Genomic DNA, 19705 nt, shown 5'->3' with positions numbered 1-19705 from the left:
GTGGGTGGGGCCCCCGCCTGCCACTCACTGCTGCTCCATCTCCTGCTGCTCCTGGAGGATCTTGTTGGACTCCATGGCCAGCCGCTTCTGCATCAGCAGCTCCTGTCTCTGTAGCTCACGCTGCCGCACCTCCGCCAGCCGCTCCCGATCTGTCATGAACAGCTCCCGGCCCTCGTGGGGAGAAAAGAGGCTCAGTCCCCTGAGGAACCTGGGCGTCCACTGTCACAGCCCTGGGAGCCAAAGACGTGGTTGTCTTCTTCATGCTGCGCACCCCAGGATCAGGCTCTGAGTCCCCATCGGCCCCGGAACCAAACTTCTCACTGGGGAGAAGCTCTTTCGCGCTGCTGTCGGAGCTTCAAGGAAGAACGAACGCCCCTCGGCCCTGCCCAGATGTGCGTGGCAGAGATCAGGGGTCGGAGGGGCCGGGGCGGGAAGCCAGGGGTCATGTGGTCCTCAACACATCACCCTGAACTTACAGCTCCAGCTACAATGGAGATGGTCAGGCTGCGGCTGCTCTTCAGCACGTTCACGGCCTGCGAGGACAGGGGTGCAGTCAGCTGCGTCCTGACAGACAGGCCGGGGCAGCCAGGCAGAGAGCAGGGGGTCTTAGACTCGGCGGGAGTGAGTGAGAGGTAGGATGGAGAGGCAACAAGGGCAGCACACCTCACCTCCTTGTGGTCCAGGCTGGAGAAATCAATGCCATTGACTTCCACAATCTGGTCCCCCGTCTGGTGGAGAAATGGAGGAGGGTTAATGCGTTTTTGTCATCCTTCGCTTCCTTATCTGCCGAATGGCTCCCTTGGGTGCCAGGGTTAGATGTTGGACCTTCCCAAGAAGTGGAGCAGTTGGGGCCCTCAGAGCATCTCAAGCTCAACCTTGCAACCTCCACCCCGTAACTATGTTATGGGCTATCAAATACTACATCATCGGAGGTTAATTATTTGGCTGAATTAGGATATTTGCACTATAAATCTCAGTTAATGGACACAAGAACCCTTGGGCTTCTCATCCACACAGCACAGGCTATGTTGGATTATCATCGCAATAACAGTCATAATAGCTAACATCCATTAATTGCTTACTTATGCCCGGCACAATTCTGGCACATGTATAAATTAATTTAATCCACACAAAATCCTTAGAAGGAAGATTCCCATTTTAGGGGTGGGCAGAAGTAAACACAGAGGCATGAAGTAACTTGTCTAAAAGGGGAGTTGAGTTTCAGCTCTGGTATCAGACCACCTAGGTGTAAAGCTCAGCCCTACTGTACTAGGGACATAATCTTGAAAAAAATCACATACTTTCTCTGTGTCTCAGTTTCCTCACCTGAAAAATGGGTATAATGTCAGTGCCTAATCCTCAGAGTTCTTGTAAAGTCTAAAAGGCTTAGAAAAACACCTTTGCAAGTAAACACAGAATGTCAAGTCTGATTATTATCACTGCATTCCCTATCTCGGAACCATTGGCCTTCAGAGCTGGAGAAAACTGTAGGGAAATCAAATGTCACCCCTCTTGTGAGCATCCACTGGGCCATGGGGAGGAATCATCAGCCAGTGATGGCCAGGAGTGCGCTGTGTAAAAGGCAGGGCCGCCTCTGTGTGGGGTCACAGCCCAACCCCAGTGCCCCCAGGGCCGGCCCAGAGCCACTCACCTCCAGCCCCACCTCCGAAGACAGCGAGCCGGGCTTCACCTGGCTGATGAAGATGCCGGGTTTCTGGATGGGGCCACTGGAAATGCTGCGGGAGGTGGGAAAAGTGGGGGAGGCTCTGCCCTCTGCTCATCCTCAGTGTTACATCTGTCACCCTCTGCTCGGGTGACACCCACAAGCTCAGGACCCAAGGCCCTCAGCTCCTGTCTCATTCCCGGCCTGCTTTCCACGGCACCCTGGGCAACAGCCACAAGAAACAGCCAGCAATCCCCCTATGCAACCCCTCACCCAATATACCACCAGTGCTGCTACTTCTCTTTCCGGAACCATCCCTTATGTCTCAAATGCTGTATTCCCTGTCACATTTGCACAAGATCCCTTGTTCTGTCCCAAGACTCAGCTACTCAGTGCTCCTAAAACTCTACAGCAAGGATGGTGCTTGGCACTGTTCTCCCCACTGAAATCTGTGGCAGACATCACTAATCGATCACGGCACTTTTCCCCACCAGCTGGACACAGCCTTAGACTCCTTTGCAGAACAGTGTTCCAGGTGGTCACCTACTGAGTGATTAGAGATGTCACAGACAGGAAACCCATTTGCCAGCCCTGACCCAGCCTATACCTGCTTCAGAGTCCTTGTCACCCTGTATTATAATAATTTATGTGCTTGGGTTCTGAATTAGGGCTGTCATCTCCTTAAAGAGGAAGGCTTTTTAAATCACTTATAAATCCTTCATAATAATCCTGTGATGTGGATATCATTATCCTCGATTTATAGAGGGGGAAACTGAGGTGGTTAAGTAGCTGATCCTTGAGATTCACATAGCTCGTAGGTGGCAGAGGAAGGCTGCAAGGACAAGTGAGTGGCTGCAGCATGCTAACAAGGGCTTCTGGTGTGGCCCAAGGCCTGGCTACCTCTGAAGGAAGCCCACAAGGTAATCAGTGACAAGGGAACTGTGACACAGATGAACAGCTGGACAGGATCTTTTTGCAGTGACTCCAGCGCCCTTGCAAGGAAAGTTTCTCTTCCTCTGGGACTCAATTTCCACATTTACAAAGTGGAACCTGTTAGAGCTGCCCCTCTAGGCCTGTTGAGCAATTGTGAAATTCAGAGGGGAAATCAGGTACCAATAAGGGTCATCAAGAAGACAGATCTAGTAGTTGACAAAGGTCCTCAGGAGCAGCAGTGAGGAAGAGGAGAGGAGTCAGGACCTGTTGGTGTCTACAGCCACGACAGAGTCCCAGGGTGTGCCTGCCACGCACCTGCAGCCAAGGCCCCGGGAGCCCACCAGGCTGATGAAGACCTTCTTCTCCTTGCTTGCCTGATTCCCGGGGGAGCCCAGGCTGCCCCGTCCACCCTAGAGAGGAACAAAAGCAGGGTCACTGGGTGTCCACAGGCATGCAAGTGATATCTTGATCTTATAAGATCTTCAGAACAGGCATTGCTGAGTTCACACAATCCAGATGGCCACTCTGTCCCTCAGAGTGTGGGTTTGTAACAGCTGGGCCAGCTGAGGACACATCACCCCACAGGAGCTTTCTGGGTGTCCTTTCTGGAGCAATCTCTCCTTTAAGACCCCTGTAGGAAGACCACCCCACCTAAGCCCCATCACAGGTGGCTGTGGCCCTTACCCCTGATTCCAACACAAACTGATCCACGTACTGCCATTTGAGGGGCTCATCGGGAGAGCTGGGGGAGAGGAAAAGAAAAAGGGGTGGTGGTTAGTGAAAAGTGATTGAGGGGCCAGACCTCCTGTCCAGATCTGCCACATTTGGATCCTCTTCCCTCACTGGTCCAGGATCGGGGAAAACCAGAGCCCAAAGCTGCTACCAGGACGCTGGGCCACCAGGAAAAGATTGCCACAGGAGTGCTGCTCACCTCTTCACAGGGATCAGGCCAATGTCTGTGGAAGAAAGACACGGGGTTAGGATGGCCCCTGCCCTCGCTTTCCCCCAGGAGCCGGAAACCCCACTGCCCACCCAGCCCACCCTTACCCTCCCACCCGGCCTCACTCACATCTCACTTTGATGGACACAGTCTTCCTGGTGCGGATGAGGTTGATGACCTCCTCGTGGGTGCAGGAGGAGATGGAATATCCATTGATCCGGACGATCTCATCCCCTACCTTGGCCACAGATAGGAATGAGCATCAGGTTCAGGGGGTTGGGCAGGGGGACACCAGATGTCTGTGGCCTGCTCTCCAGAGAAGGGACCAACAGGCACACTGACCCTCAGAGTAGACCTTGATATGTGCCTGGTGCCCTGTCACAACCAACCCACCCTCCATCAGCCTGCGGGACCCCAGGGCAGGTGGCATTTTCAAGTATTCCTTCTCCATCCGTAAGAGACGGAGTAACCACGGCAGGGGATGAGAGGCACAGTGGGTGGTGGCAGAGCCAGGATTAGGACTCAGGACTCTGTCCCCTACTGTGGTGCCCCTTTCACTCCACTGGGACACCATCAGGTTCTAGAGTCCGCACAAAGGGTGACCCTCTGGAACCTAGCATAGAGGAGCCCTGCCTGGCCTTTGTCCCCTGTGCCCCTGAGAAGCAGGCTTCCCTTCTCTGTTAGTCATCACAACACTGTAACTGAGTCCAGCGGGGACACCTATGACTCCCGACCAAGCTCACATCACCAACAGGATCCCTTTTTTTTTTTTCCATTCTATGGAAACTTCATGAACATTTTAGCTCTGCTGTGGCCCTGACCTCTGAATTTCTATTCTGGGAGCAAGCAGAGAACAGTGACTGAGCCTGAGGCTTTGGTATCTGCTGTCCTGGGTTCAAACTTCTGCTATTATTCTTATTAACTATGTGACCTCTGTTTCCCTCATCTATAAAACATGGAATACTGTGGATGCTGGGAGAATTAAGTGAACTCATGCAGGTAAAGCCACTTGTACCTGGCACAGAGCAAGCACTCAGTAAGTGGTCCTGTTGTTATCTTAGGTCCAAGACCTAACACTCTACTCAGATCCTTTTTAAAGTTTAGGCCAAAGGATACAGGGAAATGGGGGCTTGTGCCCCACTCTAGTTACAGTGCCCCCTGCTGGACACTGCTGCTGCCTCCCCCAGGCACTTGGGGCCCTTGAAGCTCTTAATCTACAATGTTCCTGCAGAGTCACCTGTCACTGTTGCCACAGTGACTCCAGGACACAGATCCCTATTTTCTCAGGGCTCTGACAGGAGTGGTGAGTGATTGAAAAGGCACAAAACATGGAGGCTCCGAGATTCTAGGGACACTGGATTCTGGGGACACTGGACCAGCCAGCTCCTTAACCCTGTTTTTCACAACCCTGGAATTTGTGTCTTTCAATCAGATGATGAAGTAGAGGCTCAGAGAGTGAAATGCCTTGCTCAAGGGCACCCAGTAAGCAAACAGGGTTGCTGGGATTGGACTTTTGTCTCCCTGACAGACATCAATCCTTGCCTTGGGTTTCTGGAAACAGAAAAGAAGGGCACGTGGCCAGGCCTGGCTGCAATTCCCTGCATCTTGCCCTCTCTGGATTTCTGCCACCTGTCAGAGCCCTCAAGTACCATTGGAAGGCAGGAATTACTCTGTCCATTTTACAGCTGGGACAGCCAAGGCACGCAAAGTCATCTCCTAGCCCTAGAACACACAACAAGTTGTATATAGCACAGGCTGCCCTGTGCAGGGAAGAGGGCATGGGTAAAGACAGAATAAACTTGAAAAAGGCAGGAACAGCAGGATGGAGCCCAAGGCCTAGGTCCTACTGTAGGGTCCCAGCCCTTACAGGGGACCAAGCCTGACAGGGAAAATCACCACACAATCTCCAGCCAGGCTGTGTCTGAACCTGCCCCTCCCCTACCTTCCAGAACGTTCTCTAAACTCTCTTCAGGCACGAGCTCTCCCAAGAAATATGAACTCAGGCCAGTCAGTGGATGCAGGCCTTTCCCCCAAGCTCCTCTGAGTGAAGTTCCCTGCCTTGTTCCTAAAGGGAACTAGCCCAGGACTTCAGGCCTGATGGTTCCCACACTGTCCCCAGCTTGGGTTGCAAGATCAACTTCCCTCTCCCTCTCACTGGGTATAGAACTCTGCAAAAGGGTCTTTGTGTGGGGACACAATGATAAGATGATCTGAAGGACAGCGGGACAAAGGAGAGATGAGCCCAATAGCCCAAGAAAGGGTCCATGATTCATAAGCCTGAGAAAGAGCTGAGAGGATAAAATTGTAATTTCCATTAAAACATCCGCATGGCCCCAATCATCAGGGCCGGCTGAGAAACACTCGTCCTAGGAGGAGAGCTAGCCCACAAAAGCGGGCCTCAGCCGATGCCAAGAGAGGAGCTCATTATGTTTTTGTCTCTAGCTGAGTTTCTGGGCTGGAAAATGTGTCACAGAGGAAAGAAATAATGAAGAGGCTGAAATTTCAGACGCATGAGCAAAGTGAGCCGTGAGACAGGGATTCAGAACAAAGCGATGTCTGTCAGCTCCCTGTTTCCACCTCAGCCCTCTCTGGGTCTCCTACCATTAGCACTTGGGCCCCAGCAAAACCCCTGGCTCGGCAGCCAGATTGGGAGGTTGATAGCAAACGCCCTGGTGCTCTGGAGGCAGTGGGAGGCTCCTTTATCAGGACAGACAACACAACGCTAGGCTCCAGGAGGATGTGACCTGGAGGTCAGACCCCTGTGCTCAGACACAGCAGTGTAGGAGTCCCAGGGGACTGGCACCTGAGATCCCTGGCTCAGCAGGGGACGCAGGCTCTAACCCTGCCTGGGCCACTGCTGGGCCTCTGAGTCGCTATTAACTGTAAGATGAAGATGCTGTGTGGACGTTACCTGGTGCATTCTAAGTGTTCACTAAATCTCTCCTGCTCTCTGCGTGCTGTCAAACGTAGCATTTATGAATCAGACATTTTAAGCACTGTCCAATATTAATTCATCTGTTTCTCATGCAACCCAACGAGGGAGATAGTTTCACCATCATCCCATTTTAAAGGTGAAGAAATAGAGGCCTGGGGTTAGGTCATTTCCCCCGTTACACGGCTCGATAAACAGTGAAGCCGGGGTTTGAGCTGGATAGTCCAGCTCGGGGTCTGTGTCCTCAAGCATCACATTGGGCTTTCTTTCTCCCTGCTGCTCACACAGGTCACTGGTACCAAGTCTCTGGTGTCTGGGCATCACCATGTTCCTCCTTCAGGTGTTAGGGGGAGGCAGCAGTTGACCACAGTGGTGCACACCTGTAAGCTCAGCACTCTGGGAGTTTGAGGCAAGTTCAAGAGAATAGCAGATTCGAGCTGAGCCTGACCAATTTAGTGAGGACCTGTCTCCAGATAAAAAATAGTTGGGTGTGGCGGTACACACTTAAAATCCCAGCACTCAGGAGACTGAGGCAGGAGGATTGCCAGCCTATGCTACATACTGAGTTCTAGGCTGAACTGCACACTGAGAACCTGTCTCAAAAGGGGGGCGGGGGATGGAGATGTAGCTTAGTGTGAAGGCCCTGGGTTTACTCCTCGGTGAGAGAGAGAGGGAGGAGGGAAGGGAGGGAGAGAAAGTGCGGGGGGGGAAGAGGAAGGAAAACTGCCTGCAGCCTGGTTTCAATGGGCCTATGAATGCTGGTGAGGATATAGCAGCCTCTTCAGCTTCCAAAGGCTGGTGACCATGGTTGAGCAGGAGGCAGGAAGTCTGGGGCCTAAGTCCCCCATCCCCCGGGCCCCACTCACTCACCTGGAGCCCAACGCTGTCTGCCTGGCCGCCTTTGATGAGGTGGGAGATGAAGAGCCCACAGCCGAACTCCAAGCCACCACGCACACTGAGCCCGAGGCCTTCGGGGTGCAGACGGTCCAGACGCACCTCCTTCAGCTTCCTGCCACGGTGTGGGTGGTCAGTGAGGGCCCGGCACAGGCCCAATGGCCAGCGCTGTCCTGCCTGTGAGTGAGGAACTCTGTCCTCTCCGCCCCTGCCTCTAGTCTGACGGCTCCCTGGGTACCTGGAGCGCCGCGGGGTCAGCTGATCATATTCCACCTGGTGCTTCAGTGGGATCAGGGGTCGGATGGCATCAAACAACGGCAGGCGGCTGGGCTCATTGATGACCAGCTTCAGGTCTCCCACAAGCACAGCCACGTCCATGGTTCTGCAGAGACGCGGGAGATGCCTGGAGCCGTAGCCCTGGACACAACCTCTGTACCTGCCTGGATCCTCACCCCGGGGGCCCAGGCCCAGAAATTAAGGAGAATGATCCTGAAAATCTCAGCGCCTGGAACTTGAAGCCTTGGAAAAGCTTTGTTCTCTCAGGCAAAAATCAGAAGGAAACCAGTGAGCTGGGATGCTGAACCCATTTTGCAGGTGACACCAAACTCACTGCGCCTAGATCTGAAGTCCAGAGCCTTTCCAGACAGGAAGCCTGTGTGGAAGGCACTGACGTCCTCTTTCATACTCTCATCTTGCAGTCCAGTCTGCTGCTGTGCTCCAGAAACCTTGCTCTATGTCTCTCACACACCTTCACACCGTTCAGACCCTCCAAATCGCCCATCCTCATCTAACCTTTGTTACCTGCACTTTATTTCTCTTCTCAAAACCCTTTGATAGCTCCCTACATCCCAGAGGGAAAAATCCATCATTTTGGGTAGGTTCAGGCCCTCCACCATTGTCTCTGTGGACTTCTGCTGCCTTGTGGTCATGTATACTTCTGTACGTCCCAAGTCCTACCCCAAGCTCATTGCCTCTTCTTCCCCACTCACACCCTACGCCCGCGTGGACGCCTCTGCACCTTTGCTCATGCTGAGCCCTTCCCCGATATTCCACCCACAGCCCTGCAGCTGACAGCCCAGCTCGAGCCTTCCTGTACCTCCCCACACCCAGGGATAGAAGTGAAAACCCCTTCCGGCACACTCCTGCTTTTACCTCCACTTAGCAGCCGTAACCAATTATATTAGGGTTCGTGGTGTTTATAGAGTCTGTCCATCTCCCTCCATCAGGCCATGAGTAACTCAAGGAGAGGAAGTGGATCTACTCATTGCAGATCCTGCATGGTGCCCAGCAAGAAACGCATGTTGAAAGAATCAAAGAGCAAGTGCGTGACCAGAAACGTGTGCTGTAGCAGCTGGGGCCAGCCGGCATTTCTCATTCTGTGCCTACAATCGTGCTCTAGTGCACTTGTCTGGCTCCTCGACAGCCTCCCAGTGGGTGGTGAGCAGCCTGAAGGCTGGGCCTAGTCCGTTGCTCACACACTACCCCTTCTGCCTAGCACAGGGTCGAGTACACAGTACGTGTCGTCCACTGCTGAATGAATGTACGGTGTCTGCACCTGAGTCCCAGGAGCATCTGCTTCCCTACGCGCCCTGTCTCACAGCAACCTGAGCCATGGGTCCTGGAAGCCCCCTGTGGGAGCTGGACCCAGTGCACCTACTGGTGGTACATCCGCAGCACATCGTAGAGGTAGTCCTTCTCTGCGTCGTTTTCAATCAGGAAATCCACCTGGAAAAGCCAAGGGCAGGATTTCTATATGTGGCTCCGGTGGCCCACAGCAGGCTCAGAGAAGTGAGGCTGCCACCCAATAGAGCTGCCCCACAGCTCCTCTGGCTGAGGGTGTGAGGACAGGAGGGAAGCAAGGGGCCATACCAGACCCATACCAGACCCGCACAGGACACCTCAGGGTGGCAGAGATGCACCTCTGCACATCTAGGCGTGGCGGGGCTGAGCCTCACCCCCAGGTGGGTGATAGGTGCACACACACGCAGGGAGGTACACACATATGCGTACGCCCATGTGACATCCCTGCTGCCCACCCCATGCCTACATCAACCGTGTCTTACCTGACGGTGGCTATAGTGCCGGATAAATGCTTTCAGAAAGGACTTGGGCCACTCGCTCAGATAGCACATCCTCCCCGCCGCAAGCACTCTGCCCCTGAATTCTTCTGTGACATCTATGTCAGGGGGACTCCGCCTCGTGCCTTCCTGGCCTAGGCTGGGTTGGACCTGAGTTCTGTCCACTACTCAGCCTCCTGGCCACTGCTTCCTCTTCCCAGGTCCCTGTATATCACCACCCCCCATGCCGAAGGTCAGGTTACATCATTTCAAGTTTGCTGACGGCAGTGGCTGAGTCTCCAAGGTTAAGTTCAGGGGCTGATTCATTAGCCTCTCATTCCCAGGGGAGCTGATGAGACAGGAGTCCCAAATTCTACTCTTTGGGATAGCTCACAGTGAATCTCTCTGCCTTTTCCCTTGGTTCTCTGCTCGGCTCAAGACTAAGTAACAGGGCAAGGTACAAGCTGAAGGGGTCACAGGACCCTCCTTCCTCCAGCCTCCAGGCCCCACAGCACCATCCTGCCCTGGCCCTTCACAGCAGTAGGCAGAAGTTGCAAGTTCCCCCGGCCTCTGTGGGCATCTCAAGGGTGCTGGAAGATCAGGGCAGTCTGTCTGCTCCAACACAGAAAGGGCCTGTGGGGTCCAGCCCCTGGGATTTCTGCATTCCCTAATGCAGAACTTTCTAGTTTGGATCTGGCAGAACGTTTTTTCCCCAAAATCACACTGATTATTTCATGAAGACACACCTAGGAGGCTGCCTGCCATTGACTCATGGTGGGGGCATAGGCAGCTACCAGAAGCCCCTCATCCAGGCTGCTCCAATCAGGGAACCCATACTCCCTCCCTCTCTCACCCAGGGGCCTCCCAGAGAGCCAGAAGATGGGGTGATGGTGGGAGTGCAGGCTGGGCTCTGGCCTGCCGTACCACACAAGTGGGTTCCTCCAGAACTGGTCTCCATGAGGACCTAGCCTGGACTCTCTCTGCCCACTATACCCCAGCCTGTGGGAGAGTGTAAGGTCCTCTCACAGAGCGGCCTGCAGAGCCAACACTGGGCCATGGGAGAGGAGCTAAGCACATACAAATCAGAGCTCCCCAAGGGCCAGGAGCCAGAAATATCCTGGTAAACCTCATCATGTCACTTGCTTGATCAATAGCTTCTTGTTGCCCTTTAAGCTAGATCCAAATCCAAATCCTTTACCTTGATTTACAAGAGCCTTGCCTCCTCTCCTGCCATTCTCCTGGCTTGCAGGCCTCCTTCCTGTAGATCTCACAGCCAGACTCTCTCCAGCCCCAGGACCTTGGCATATGCTGACCCTCCAGTCCCAGTTCCCTGTGTCCTTAGCCTCTTTCCCAGAGAGGCTCTCCCTGCCTGCCTACCCAAACAGAACCCATTCCCCACTTACAGAGGTTACAGGTGTATCAATTATAGTTTGTAATTGCAGCTTATGGTCTTTGGAATTGTTTTATCTGTCTCCTTTGCTGGATGGAAAACCCCAAGACAGGAAGTATGAGGTCTGTTTTGTTCTGAATTCCTCATGCCTCGCACATACGAAGAGCTCAGTGAATAGCTATGCTCCCCTCCTCCCAGTGTGCCAATACATTTCAGGTGGAGGAGCCACAGGAAAAGAGGGGCGGGAAATGGCCTTCACAGGGCCCCTATAGTGGCACCAAGAGCTTTTCCTAGGCTCTAATCCATTTGTCCACACACCAGCCCTGTGAAGCTCCTATTGTCACTCTATCTTGTTTAAGGATCAGTGAGCTTGCCATCCCACCCAAGGCCCCACAGCTAATAAGCAGGACTAGGATGGGCCCCAAAGCCTGTGTTCTTGCTCTTGCATTGCATCCATCTAATGTGACTTAGGCCTCCCAGGGGGAAATAACTCCCAAGACCCCAGGGTCTAGATTTCCTACCCTTTGCCTTTTTATTTATTTTTTTTTTTTTTGGTACTGGAGATCGAACTTGGGTCCTTGCATAGGTGATGTCACCACTGAACTAAATCTCCAGCCCCTACCCTTTGCTTTTAATACTCATTTCTCTCTTCTGTATGGCCCATAATGAGCATGAGGACAGAGCAGCTGTTAAATGAAGCTTTGAATCCCCAGTGCTTACTATCTAGGAGGAGCCCAAAAATGCTACCGGCTGTGGATGGAGTGAGATTTCAGTGCTCTAATTCTAGCCATGGGCGGTGGCAGGAGAAAGAGACAGGGAGGGAAACTTCGGTGGGCTGAAGCTGCAGAACTGAAGTCCCCTCTCATCCCTCTTCAGGGACACACCTTGCCGCCGGCTGCATGAGGCTTACATAGGGAGGGACTCGCCTTAGAGGGGTGGAAAAGCAAGGCGGGAGACAAAAGAAACTGACAACTGTAGGATGAAGGGATTCTGTTTCTCCGCCAACCCTGGGCCCAGCACAGGTCGCCTGGAGACGGCCTCTGTTCCTGCTCCCGGGGAGCCTCCCTCAAACCCTGACCACAGCCCCCTTCTAGAAGTTGTACCTCACCAGTCTCCTTCTGAGGCAGCCTGCAAGGCACAGCTCCTCACCCCATGGCTCTCACCAGTGAGGTCACTCAAAGCCCTGTCAGTCTGAGCTTGTCTCTTCTGCAGGGTCACCTCCACCACAGTCCAGCTGGGACAGCGGCTGGAAAATACCCTCCCCGGGCACAGTGTATCCACGAGGCCTCACTCTGAATGTCCCCTCCGCCTCCATATCCAACTGTCCAGTTGAAAAATCACTTGCATACCAAACAGCTAGCAAAGCAGATCTGGTTTATGAGGACTGCTCTTTGAATTACATACGAATCTAAGTGTTAAGTCAATAGGAGTCCCGAGATCTGGAAAATAGAGGGACCGTTCCCCACCCACAAATGGAGACTCGGAGGACACAGCCCTGCTTTGTTCTCCGAAAACACACTCACACCTGGCTCTGAGGGCTTTGAAAGGTACCAAAAGAGAAAAACCAAAAGATAGAAGTCCTCTGGAAGCTTGAACATGGAGTAACAATGCCATCACTATTCAATTTTTAGGTGTTTAAAAACACACATGTACAGTATCCTCTCTCCCTGGAATTCATCTAACACCACTCCCGGGATCAGCTTGGGAGGCTCTGCTGTGGTGCATGCTGCACCACCCTCAGGGACACAGAAAGCACCCGGCACACGTAGGTCTTTGACACTCATTTCTTCCTTCTCCCCGTCATGATCTTTGCTTCTTTGTGATACCCAGCACTGCTGCAGTCACATGGTGCTTAATGTATCTCTGAAAGATGAAAGAACTCCACTCACTCAAGTCTAGAGCCTTCTGTCCACCCTCCTGGTCCAGTCTGGGCCACCATCTTCCTCACCTGGCTTCCAGCCCTCAGCCCCTCTTGTCTGGCTGCTTGTTCATCTGAGCCGTACCTGCCAAGTCTGAGGAACTTTCCAGGTATTATCTCTAATCTCCCAACAACCTGAACAAGTGGACCTCGCCATCCCCATTTCACAGATAAACAGAGGCTCAGAGGGGTGGCAGAGCTGAGACCCCAACCTATACCTGCTGGCTTCAACCCACACCACATGGTATCCACTCACGGTACACAGCTCTTCCGTGTGCAGTTGCCCAATACACATTCATTGAGTACCTACTATGTGCACATCACTAGTCTTCCTGTTCCAACTAGATTTAGAATGTTTCCGTTCTTTTCGAGTCCTTCCTGATGTAGGGCACAGGATCTCTAAGGGAGCTCACCATTTACAAATAAGCGTTGGGGGTCCTCTATCAAACCACCTCCCCCATTTCCATGCAGCACTGGCCTCTTTGTTTGGCTCATGCTCAGCTGGCTCTGTGCTGTGGGTCTGTGCAGGTGGAAGGGGCATCTCTACTGTTGCCAGGTTGGAGCCTTTTGCTTGGGGGCACTATAGGCAAAATCTGGTTTAGCTTTGGGGCCCCTTTGGTTACATCTGCTGGATTCCCCCATGGGGATCAGCCCTCTAGGACAGCAGCACGGGGACCACACAACATTCAACTCATGCAAATTCAACTTTATGGGTGCATCTAGCCCAACAGGGAGAGAGAATCAGACCAAATTAAATGACGCATGTTTTTCCACTCTCCGCAGCCTCCTTGGGCTGTTGTGGGGATTAAATGGGTGACATATTGTAAAGTTCTTGGGACAGGCTAGAAAATGTGTGCCGCATCTTTTCCTTCTGCGCCACACACCCAGTCCCCTCACTTTTGGCTGGAGGCAGCGGGGTCTGGCTCCCATGCCCTCTTGTATCCTGCTGTGTCCTGCTCTTGGGGAGTTGAGCAGAGTAAGGGGAAAGGGACTGAGGCTCATGATCTGCAGGACCCGGGTGAGCAGCATCTCACCCTGAAGCAGGAGGCCCTGCCTGAGCTTCTGCCTAGCCCTGGCTCTCCCCTGCTCTGGGGCCCTCCTGTCTCTGGCCCTTGCAGGGCACTTGCTTTCTGTTGTTGGCCCCCATGTGGGTCACCAGGTCCTGCTCTATCCCACAGTCTCTCCCCCAAATCTTTGGTTTGCCCCTTGGTTGAGCCACTTGCTCCCTGCCCCAGTTATGGCTAGTATTTAACGGTGGCTCCTCTCCTCATCTCCATCCTTAAGATCCACCTCAAACATCGCCTCTTCTTGGCCACACCTTCCCTCAGGTTCTCCCATAAAGCCTATCACCTCATTCTTTCTGTGTACACTGTCCCACTCTCTTCTCACTTCTGCCATGGGACTCATCAAGCTGTGCATAATCCCGGACTTTAAGATATATTACAAAGCTACAGCGATAAAAACAGTATTGCACAGAAAGAGACATGTGGCACAGAACTGAAAATGCAGAAACTGCCCAGGCACATTCAGCCATCTGATCTTTGACAAAGGGAGCAAAACCGTATGCTGGAGAAAGGACAGCCTCTTTGAGAAAATGGAGCTGGGAAAACTATCTTCCTGAAGAATCTAGACTCCTGTCTTTCACCATGTTCCAAAATAAAATCAAACTGGATAAAAGACCTAGAAATTAAAACAAAAACACTGAGTGTGCTGGGAGATAAAATAGGTAAACTGTTGCATAAGCATAAGCAAGGACTTTCTGAGCAGAATGCCAACTGCCTAAGAAATAACACCAAGAATCAACAAATGGAATCACATCAAATTAAAAACCTTCTGCACAGCCAAAGAAACAGTGAATCGATAACCTACAGATTTGGAAAAAAAAATTTTTTTTTGCCAGCTACTCCTCAGATACAGGATTGATATGTAGAATACACGAAGAACTCAAAAAATAAATTTTCTCAAAATAAAAGACTCCTCCCAAATGGGCAGTTGAAATGACTAGATACTTTTCAAAGGGAGTTAAAATGGCCAATAAGTACATGAAAAAATATGTTCAGCATCTTTGGCCATCAGAGAAATGCAAATCAAAATACACCGAAAAGGGCTGGGGGTTTGGCTCAGTGGTTCCACCACCTACCTCGCAAGCACAAGGGCCTGCCTTGGTATGTAAGAAAAGAAAAGAAACAAACAAACAAAATAATACTGAGAGTCCATCTTACTCCAGAAAGAAAAGTTATCATCAAGAACAGAAAAACAACAACAACAACAACAACAAATGCTGGTGAAATTGGGGAAAAAGGAACCCTTCTACATTGTAGGAGGAAATGTAAATTAACAAAACCACTATGGAAATCAGTATGGAGATTCCTCAAAAATATGAAAATAGAAATTCTATTTGACCCAGCTATACCTCTTCGATCTTCCTGGAAGAGTTAAGACCTCATAGAATGGTGACACACACATACCCATGATTACAGAAGCACATTTCATAATAGCTTAGAAGTGGCCTATAAATCTAACAATAGATGAATGGATAAAGAAAATGTCTTAAATATACACAATGGAGTACTACTCAGCTATAAAGAAGGATATATTTGAGTGATTTGTAAAAAAAAACAGGTGAACTTTGAGATCATAAGGCTAACTGAAATACATCAGACACAGAGAGATAAATAGCACATGGTTTATCTTATATGAGAAACCTGAAGTATAAATGATTTAAAGGACAAAAGGTAGATGATAGGACACAGAAAGGTGGACTTTGTGGTGATCGGAAGGGGATCTGTGGGTGGATGGAGATGGAAAGGACAGGAGGAGAGAGGGAAGCAAAGAGGACCAGGACGCACTACGTCTGCGCACCATTCCCCACGATGAGTGTGTTGTGTCCCGAACACACACTAATGGGGGGTTCTGCACACTCAGCAGCTGTGACCCCGTAGCCCTCCATAAATGCTGGCAGCACGAATGCACCCAGCCACACCTTATAGCATGCACCCCAGCCAGTACTGTGTTCATTTCACTTTTGTTTTATTATTCCCCATCCTTTTGTGGTTTTAAAAAAATATTTTATTGAGCTACACATTTGATGTATACAACTCTGTGGGTTTGGGGATAAATACACCCCTGTGAAACCATCACCCCCATCAAGGCCATGGGCATGCTCTCCGTGTTTTCGGGAAACCCTCATCTTGATGACCGGTTTGCGGCATCTGGTGAAAGACCTGGCCCATCGATCCATCATACCCTCCTGCTCCTGGTTCTCCTCCCTCGCCTGCTGCTCCTTCTCTGTGCAGCTCTACCTGGGTCTTCTCCACGTGCGCACTCTATACATGAGCTCATCGGTTCCAGGGCTTTACATACTATTTTTACCCCCAAGGACACATCAACCCTAACCTCTGCCTCCTATGGTTATCGGCCTTCTTAGTCACCACTCTACCACCTCCTTACCTCTACTTCTACCTCTCTACCAGAACATCTCAAACTCAAACCTTCAAAATGCAAGTCTTGGTCTCCACCGCCTGCTGCCTGGTCTCCACCAACCTGATCCTCCTCCCAGCTTGCGGGCTCACCCTGCTGCCTCTCTCTCCACACCCATCTGCCTGGGCTGAGATGGGAGCCTCCTGACTGGGGTCCTCCAGGCACACAACCCTCTCTTTTCTTCTCCACAAAGCAGCCAGGGCCACCCCTTTAAACTATAAACCGGCCTCTCCCTGCAGGCTCCTCTTCACGCTCTGAACGCAACCCAAAGTCCTGACCAGCCTCCCAGCTCCTTCCCTACTCCCCTCTGGGGCCTTTTCGCTGGCTCTTCTCTCTTCCTGGAATGCTCTTCTGCCTATATGTCATGGTTCCTGCCCTTCTTCCACATCTCTGCTCAAAAGTCAACTTTTCAGACGGCACTGTTTGATTATCCTATTTTACAGGAAGTACCACATGTTACTATCGTGTAGTTTTCCCCCTCTCCCCAGTTTATCTTTTCATAGCGTTTATTGCTACTTGGCATCAAATGCTATTTTTATTGGTTTACCTGTTACCCGTCTGTTATTCCTCACTAGTGTGTGTTCTCTGAGAGGGCGGGGCTTTGTTTTGTTCTTTGATGCTTAGAACATGCCCCGGCTCACTGTTTGTTACATGCATGAATAAACAGATGATTAGCAAATCCTCAGGGGCAGGGGCTCTTTCTGCTCCTCTTCATTCCTCCCCACCCACAGCTGTCTGCCTTGGGCAGGGTACAGCACAGCTGCTCATAAATGCTTGATTGCAGACGAGGCAATAAACGCCTTCAGAGCAAATGAGTAACCAAGTTCCTGCAATGAATGTACAGGGCAGTGGTTCTCCGGGGGAGGAAACGTTAGTCTCCGATCCTGGGCGAAGACAGCCGTTATTGGGAAGGACCTACAAGTGGCCTTAGGGGAACTGCACAGGAGGACAGGGGCAAGGCCTGGAGCCTGCTGGCTCTCACGATAGGGCATTGCAGACTATCTGGGAACAATGTGGCCACAACAGGCTTAGAGCAGCCCGTGCTTGAATTCCCACTTAATCCTGTCTCGTGCCTAAGCACCATAAACCCTAGCTCATAGCTGATGAAAGTAAAGCCCAGAGAGATTAAATGCCAGGAGTGATAGGGTTGAGATTTGACCCCAGATCTCCTTAATTTCAGATAATAGATCACATGCACATTTTTTTGAGGACTCCCTTTGTCCCAGGATCTATTTATGTGTCCTACACACATACAAATCTCATTTAGCATTCATGACACCATTTTAGTGAAATACTGTTATCTTCATTTCCTCCATTAGGAGACCTGAGTCACAGAGAGGCTAAGTAACTTACTCAAGGTCACCCAGCACTATCTATCATGACATATTACCTTAAATATCACCTCCAACAACAAAAGATTTTGATTACAAACCATTGCCCAGAGGTAAATTTGCTCCAAAACTGTAGAGCAGCGACATCTAGAAAGTGATCAGCAGCAGGGTGGACACTTCACGCCGCACTCCTGTCTGCCCCATCCCTATCCTCTGCTGCTTCAACCTCTGTCCAGGCGCCAGAGGATCCCAACCTGGGAGGGGAAGGCTGTAGCTGTCTCCAAGGCAGCAAGGTGCAAAGTCCTGGCCAGGCCCTGCCCTGCAGGGCACCTGCCCGGCCTGCACACACGGCCTGCACACACCAGACAGCATTAATAGGTAATGACTCATGAGAAGGGAGAGCAGTGCTGGAAACACAGAGGCCTGAGGGCTTTTGAAGCTTGCAGAGCCTGGGGAGGAGGACTAAGGGTGAACCTGGAGTTGAGTCAGGTATTAGAGACACTGGAGATGATGGTCTCAAAAGAGGCAAAGAGTAGGAACCCCAACGAAAGGATAAATGGCCAAAGAAGTTATTTTCAGCAAAGGGCAAGAAAGTGAAATTCAAGCCCGGAGTGGGGGATGGGAGGGTGAGTGCCTGAAAGCCACACTCACCAATGTCCTCAGCAGCTGAAATTTCTCCCCACACATCCCTTTGCAGCAGGATGCAGTGGGGAACAGGGTGAAATGCTCCCCTTGATGTTCACTACCCTCTAACTCCTGCTGAACTTTCAGTTACCTCTTAATCTCCGAGAGCAGGATCTGGGATGCCCAAGGCCTTGCTTGTTTGAGGAGCCTTCTGCCAGTGTGAGCGGTTCCCTTGTTCTCCTACCAAGCCTTGGTCCCAGCACTCAGTGCCCAAGCCATGGGTCACTACTGTAGTTTCTCCCACTCCTATGACCAGCAATTTGAGGGTACAGCTGGGCCTGGCGTAGTGAATACTCAAACCGTGTTTATTAAATTGATCCCTGGCCCAGCCCCCTGGCCCTTACGCTCTGTGGTCCCGAGGGCTGGCTCCTGGGCTCCTCTGGGCTTTTCTTCAAGACAGGAGAGAGAAACACACGGATGATGTCCCCTCAGGTCAGGACGGGGCTTGGTCTGTCTAGCGATGCTGCCCCTTGGGGCTCTGGGAGGGATCCAGGCAAACAGTTGCCCACCCTTCCACCCCTCGGGAAGGGCCTGTGCGTAGCTCTAGATACCCCTGGCTTCACCCCCATCCTATGGCCTGCTGAGGAGGCCCACCCACCGGGTCCCCTCAATAGCCCTGCCTGGCAGATCCTGTGCAGCTTTGCAAACAGCCCTGGAAACGTCCTGGGTGGGATCTGGCAGCTTCAGTAAGTCTTTGAGGATCCAGGACATCAATGTGTCCCTCACTGAAACTCACAAGAAGAGACAGGTCTCTACTGCAAGGAGCTGGGGGCCAGGGCCAAACTCCTCACACCCAGACCATCTCTTCCCTTCTTCCCCACAGCTGCCTCTCAGTCCTAAGAAATGGTTCCGGACAGGGAGGGGGTCCCTGACAGGTTCCTAACTCATCTTCAGGCCTTGAGGTTAAAGGGCAGAGAGAGGTGTCCAGTTTCCTTTCTCCGTTCCTTCCTCTGACACTGCCCAGGTCACCACCTGCTCCAACAGTCCCACGCTGGGGGCAGTAGGAGGGCGACCTCAGAGTGTCTTCTCCCACCAAGGCTGGAAGGAATCCCAGCCCCAGAGAGTTCTGAGCTCAGGGAGCAGGAGAAAGGGCATTTTCCGGAGGCGGAGCAATGAAGCAGACCCTTCAACTAGACTCCTGGGCCCCCTGCCCTCTCGTTTTGTTGGGGGTCCCTGCTGGCAGTCAAACGGACCCCTCCGAGGTCCCCGCCCCACCAAAGCCCTGTGGCCAGAATGGGAAAGGAAGCACTGCTAGGGATGTCTATTTCCCCCCACCTCCAAGCCGCCCGGGCTCTTGAGTCACGGTTGCTGGGAGCTCTGACCTTGTGCCGGAATTCTCGGGCCACCTTCCGGTCCATAGCTGGGCCGGATCAGCCGCGGTGCTGCAAGACCCGGTCCTTTGGGTGCCCGGCTGTCGGGAGTTGGCCAGAGCGGCGCCGGGACCGGCGGGCCTCCCTCGGGACTGGGGCGGGGCCTGGGAGTG

General features: G+C 52.1%; 1 protein-coding gene across 2 annotated transcripts in view; it reads right to left on the bottom strand.

The window, feature by feature from the left end:
- The window catches only part of Ush1c (USH1 protein network component harmonin), a 36654-nt gene extending 25318 nt beyond the window's left edge, over positions 1-11336 (bottom strand). The window contains exons 1-12 of one of the 2 annotated variants that reach the window (XM_033764103.1): positions 9426-11336; positions 9020-9087; positions 7601-7744; positions 7339-7477; positions 3666-3774; positions 3528-3552; positions 3281-3338; positions 2912-3006; positions 1652-1736; positions 669-728; positions 477-533; positions 29-171 (exon numbers count right to left, since the gene is read on the bottom strand). In XM_033764103.1, coding sequence (XP_033619994.1) covers positions 29-171; positions 477-533; positions 669-728; positions 1652-1736; positions 2912-3006; positions 3281-3338; positions 3528-3552; positions 3666-3774; positions 7339-7477; positions 7601-7744; positions 9020-9087; positions 9426-9494 — 1052 coding nt within the window. In that variant the 5' untranslated portion in view covers positions 9495-11336. The remainder of the gene's footprint in view (positions 1-28; positions 172-476; positions 534-668; positions 729-1651; positions 1737-2911; positions 3007-3280; positions 3339-3527; positions 3553-3665; positions 3775-7338; positions 7478-7600; positions 7745-9019; positions 9088-9425) is intronic. The other variant, XM_010615152.2, reaches the window with a different exon arrangement.
- Positions 11337-19705: the final 8369 nt, after the last annotated feature.

The sequence above is a fragment of the Fukomys damarensis genome, unplaced genomic scaffold (assembly GCF_012274545.1).
Source record: "Fukomys damarensis isolate Sample0158 unplaced genomic scaffold, DMR_v1.0_HiC HiC_scaffold_16, whole genome shotgun sequence".
In the NCBI taxonomy this organism is placed as follows: Eukaryota; Metazoa; Chordata; class Mammalia; order Rodentia; family Bathyergidae; genus Fukomys; species Fukomys damarensis.
The sequence above is the reverse complement of the archived record's forward strand: the minus strand, read 5'-3'. Positions and strand labels throughout refer to the sequence as shown.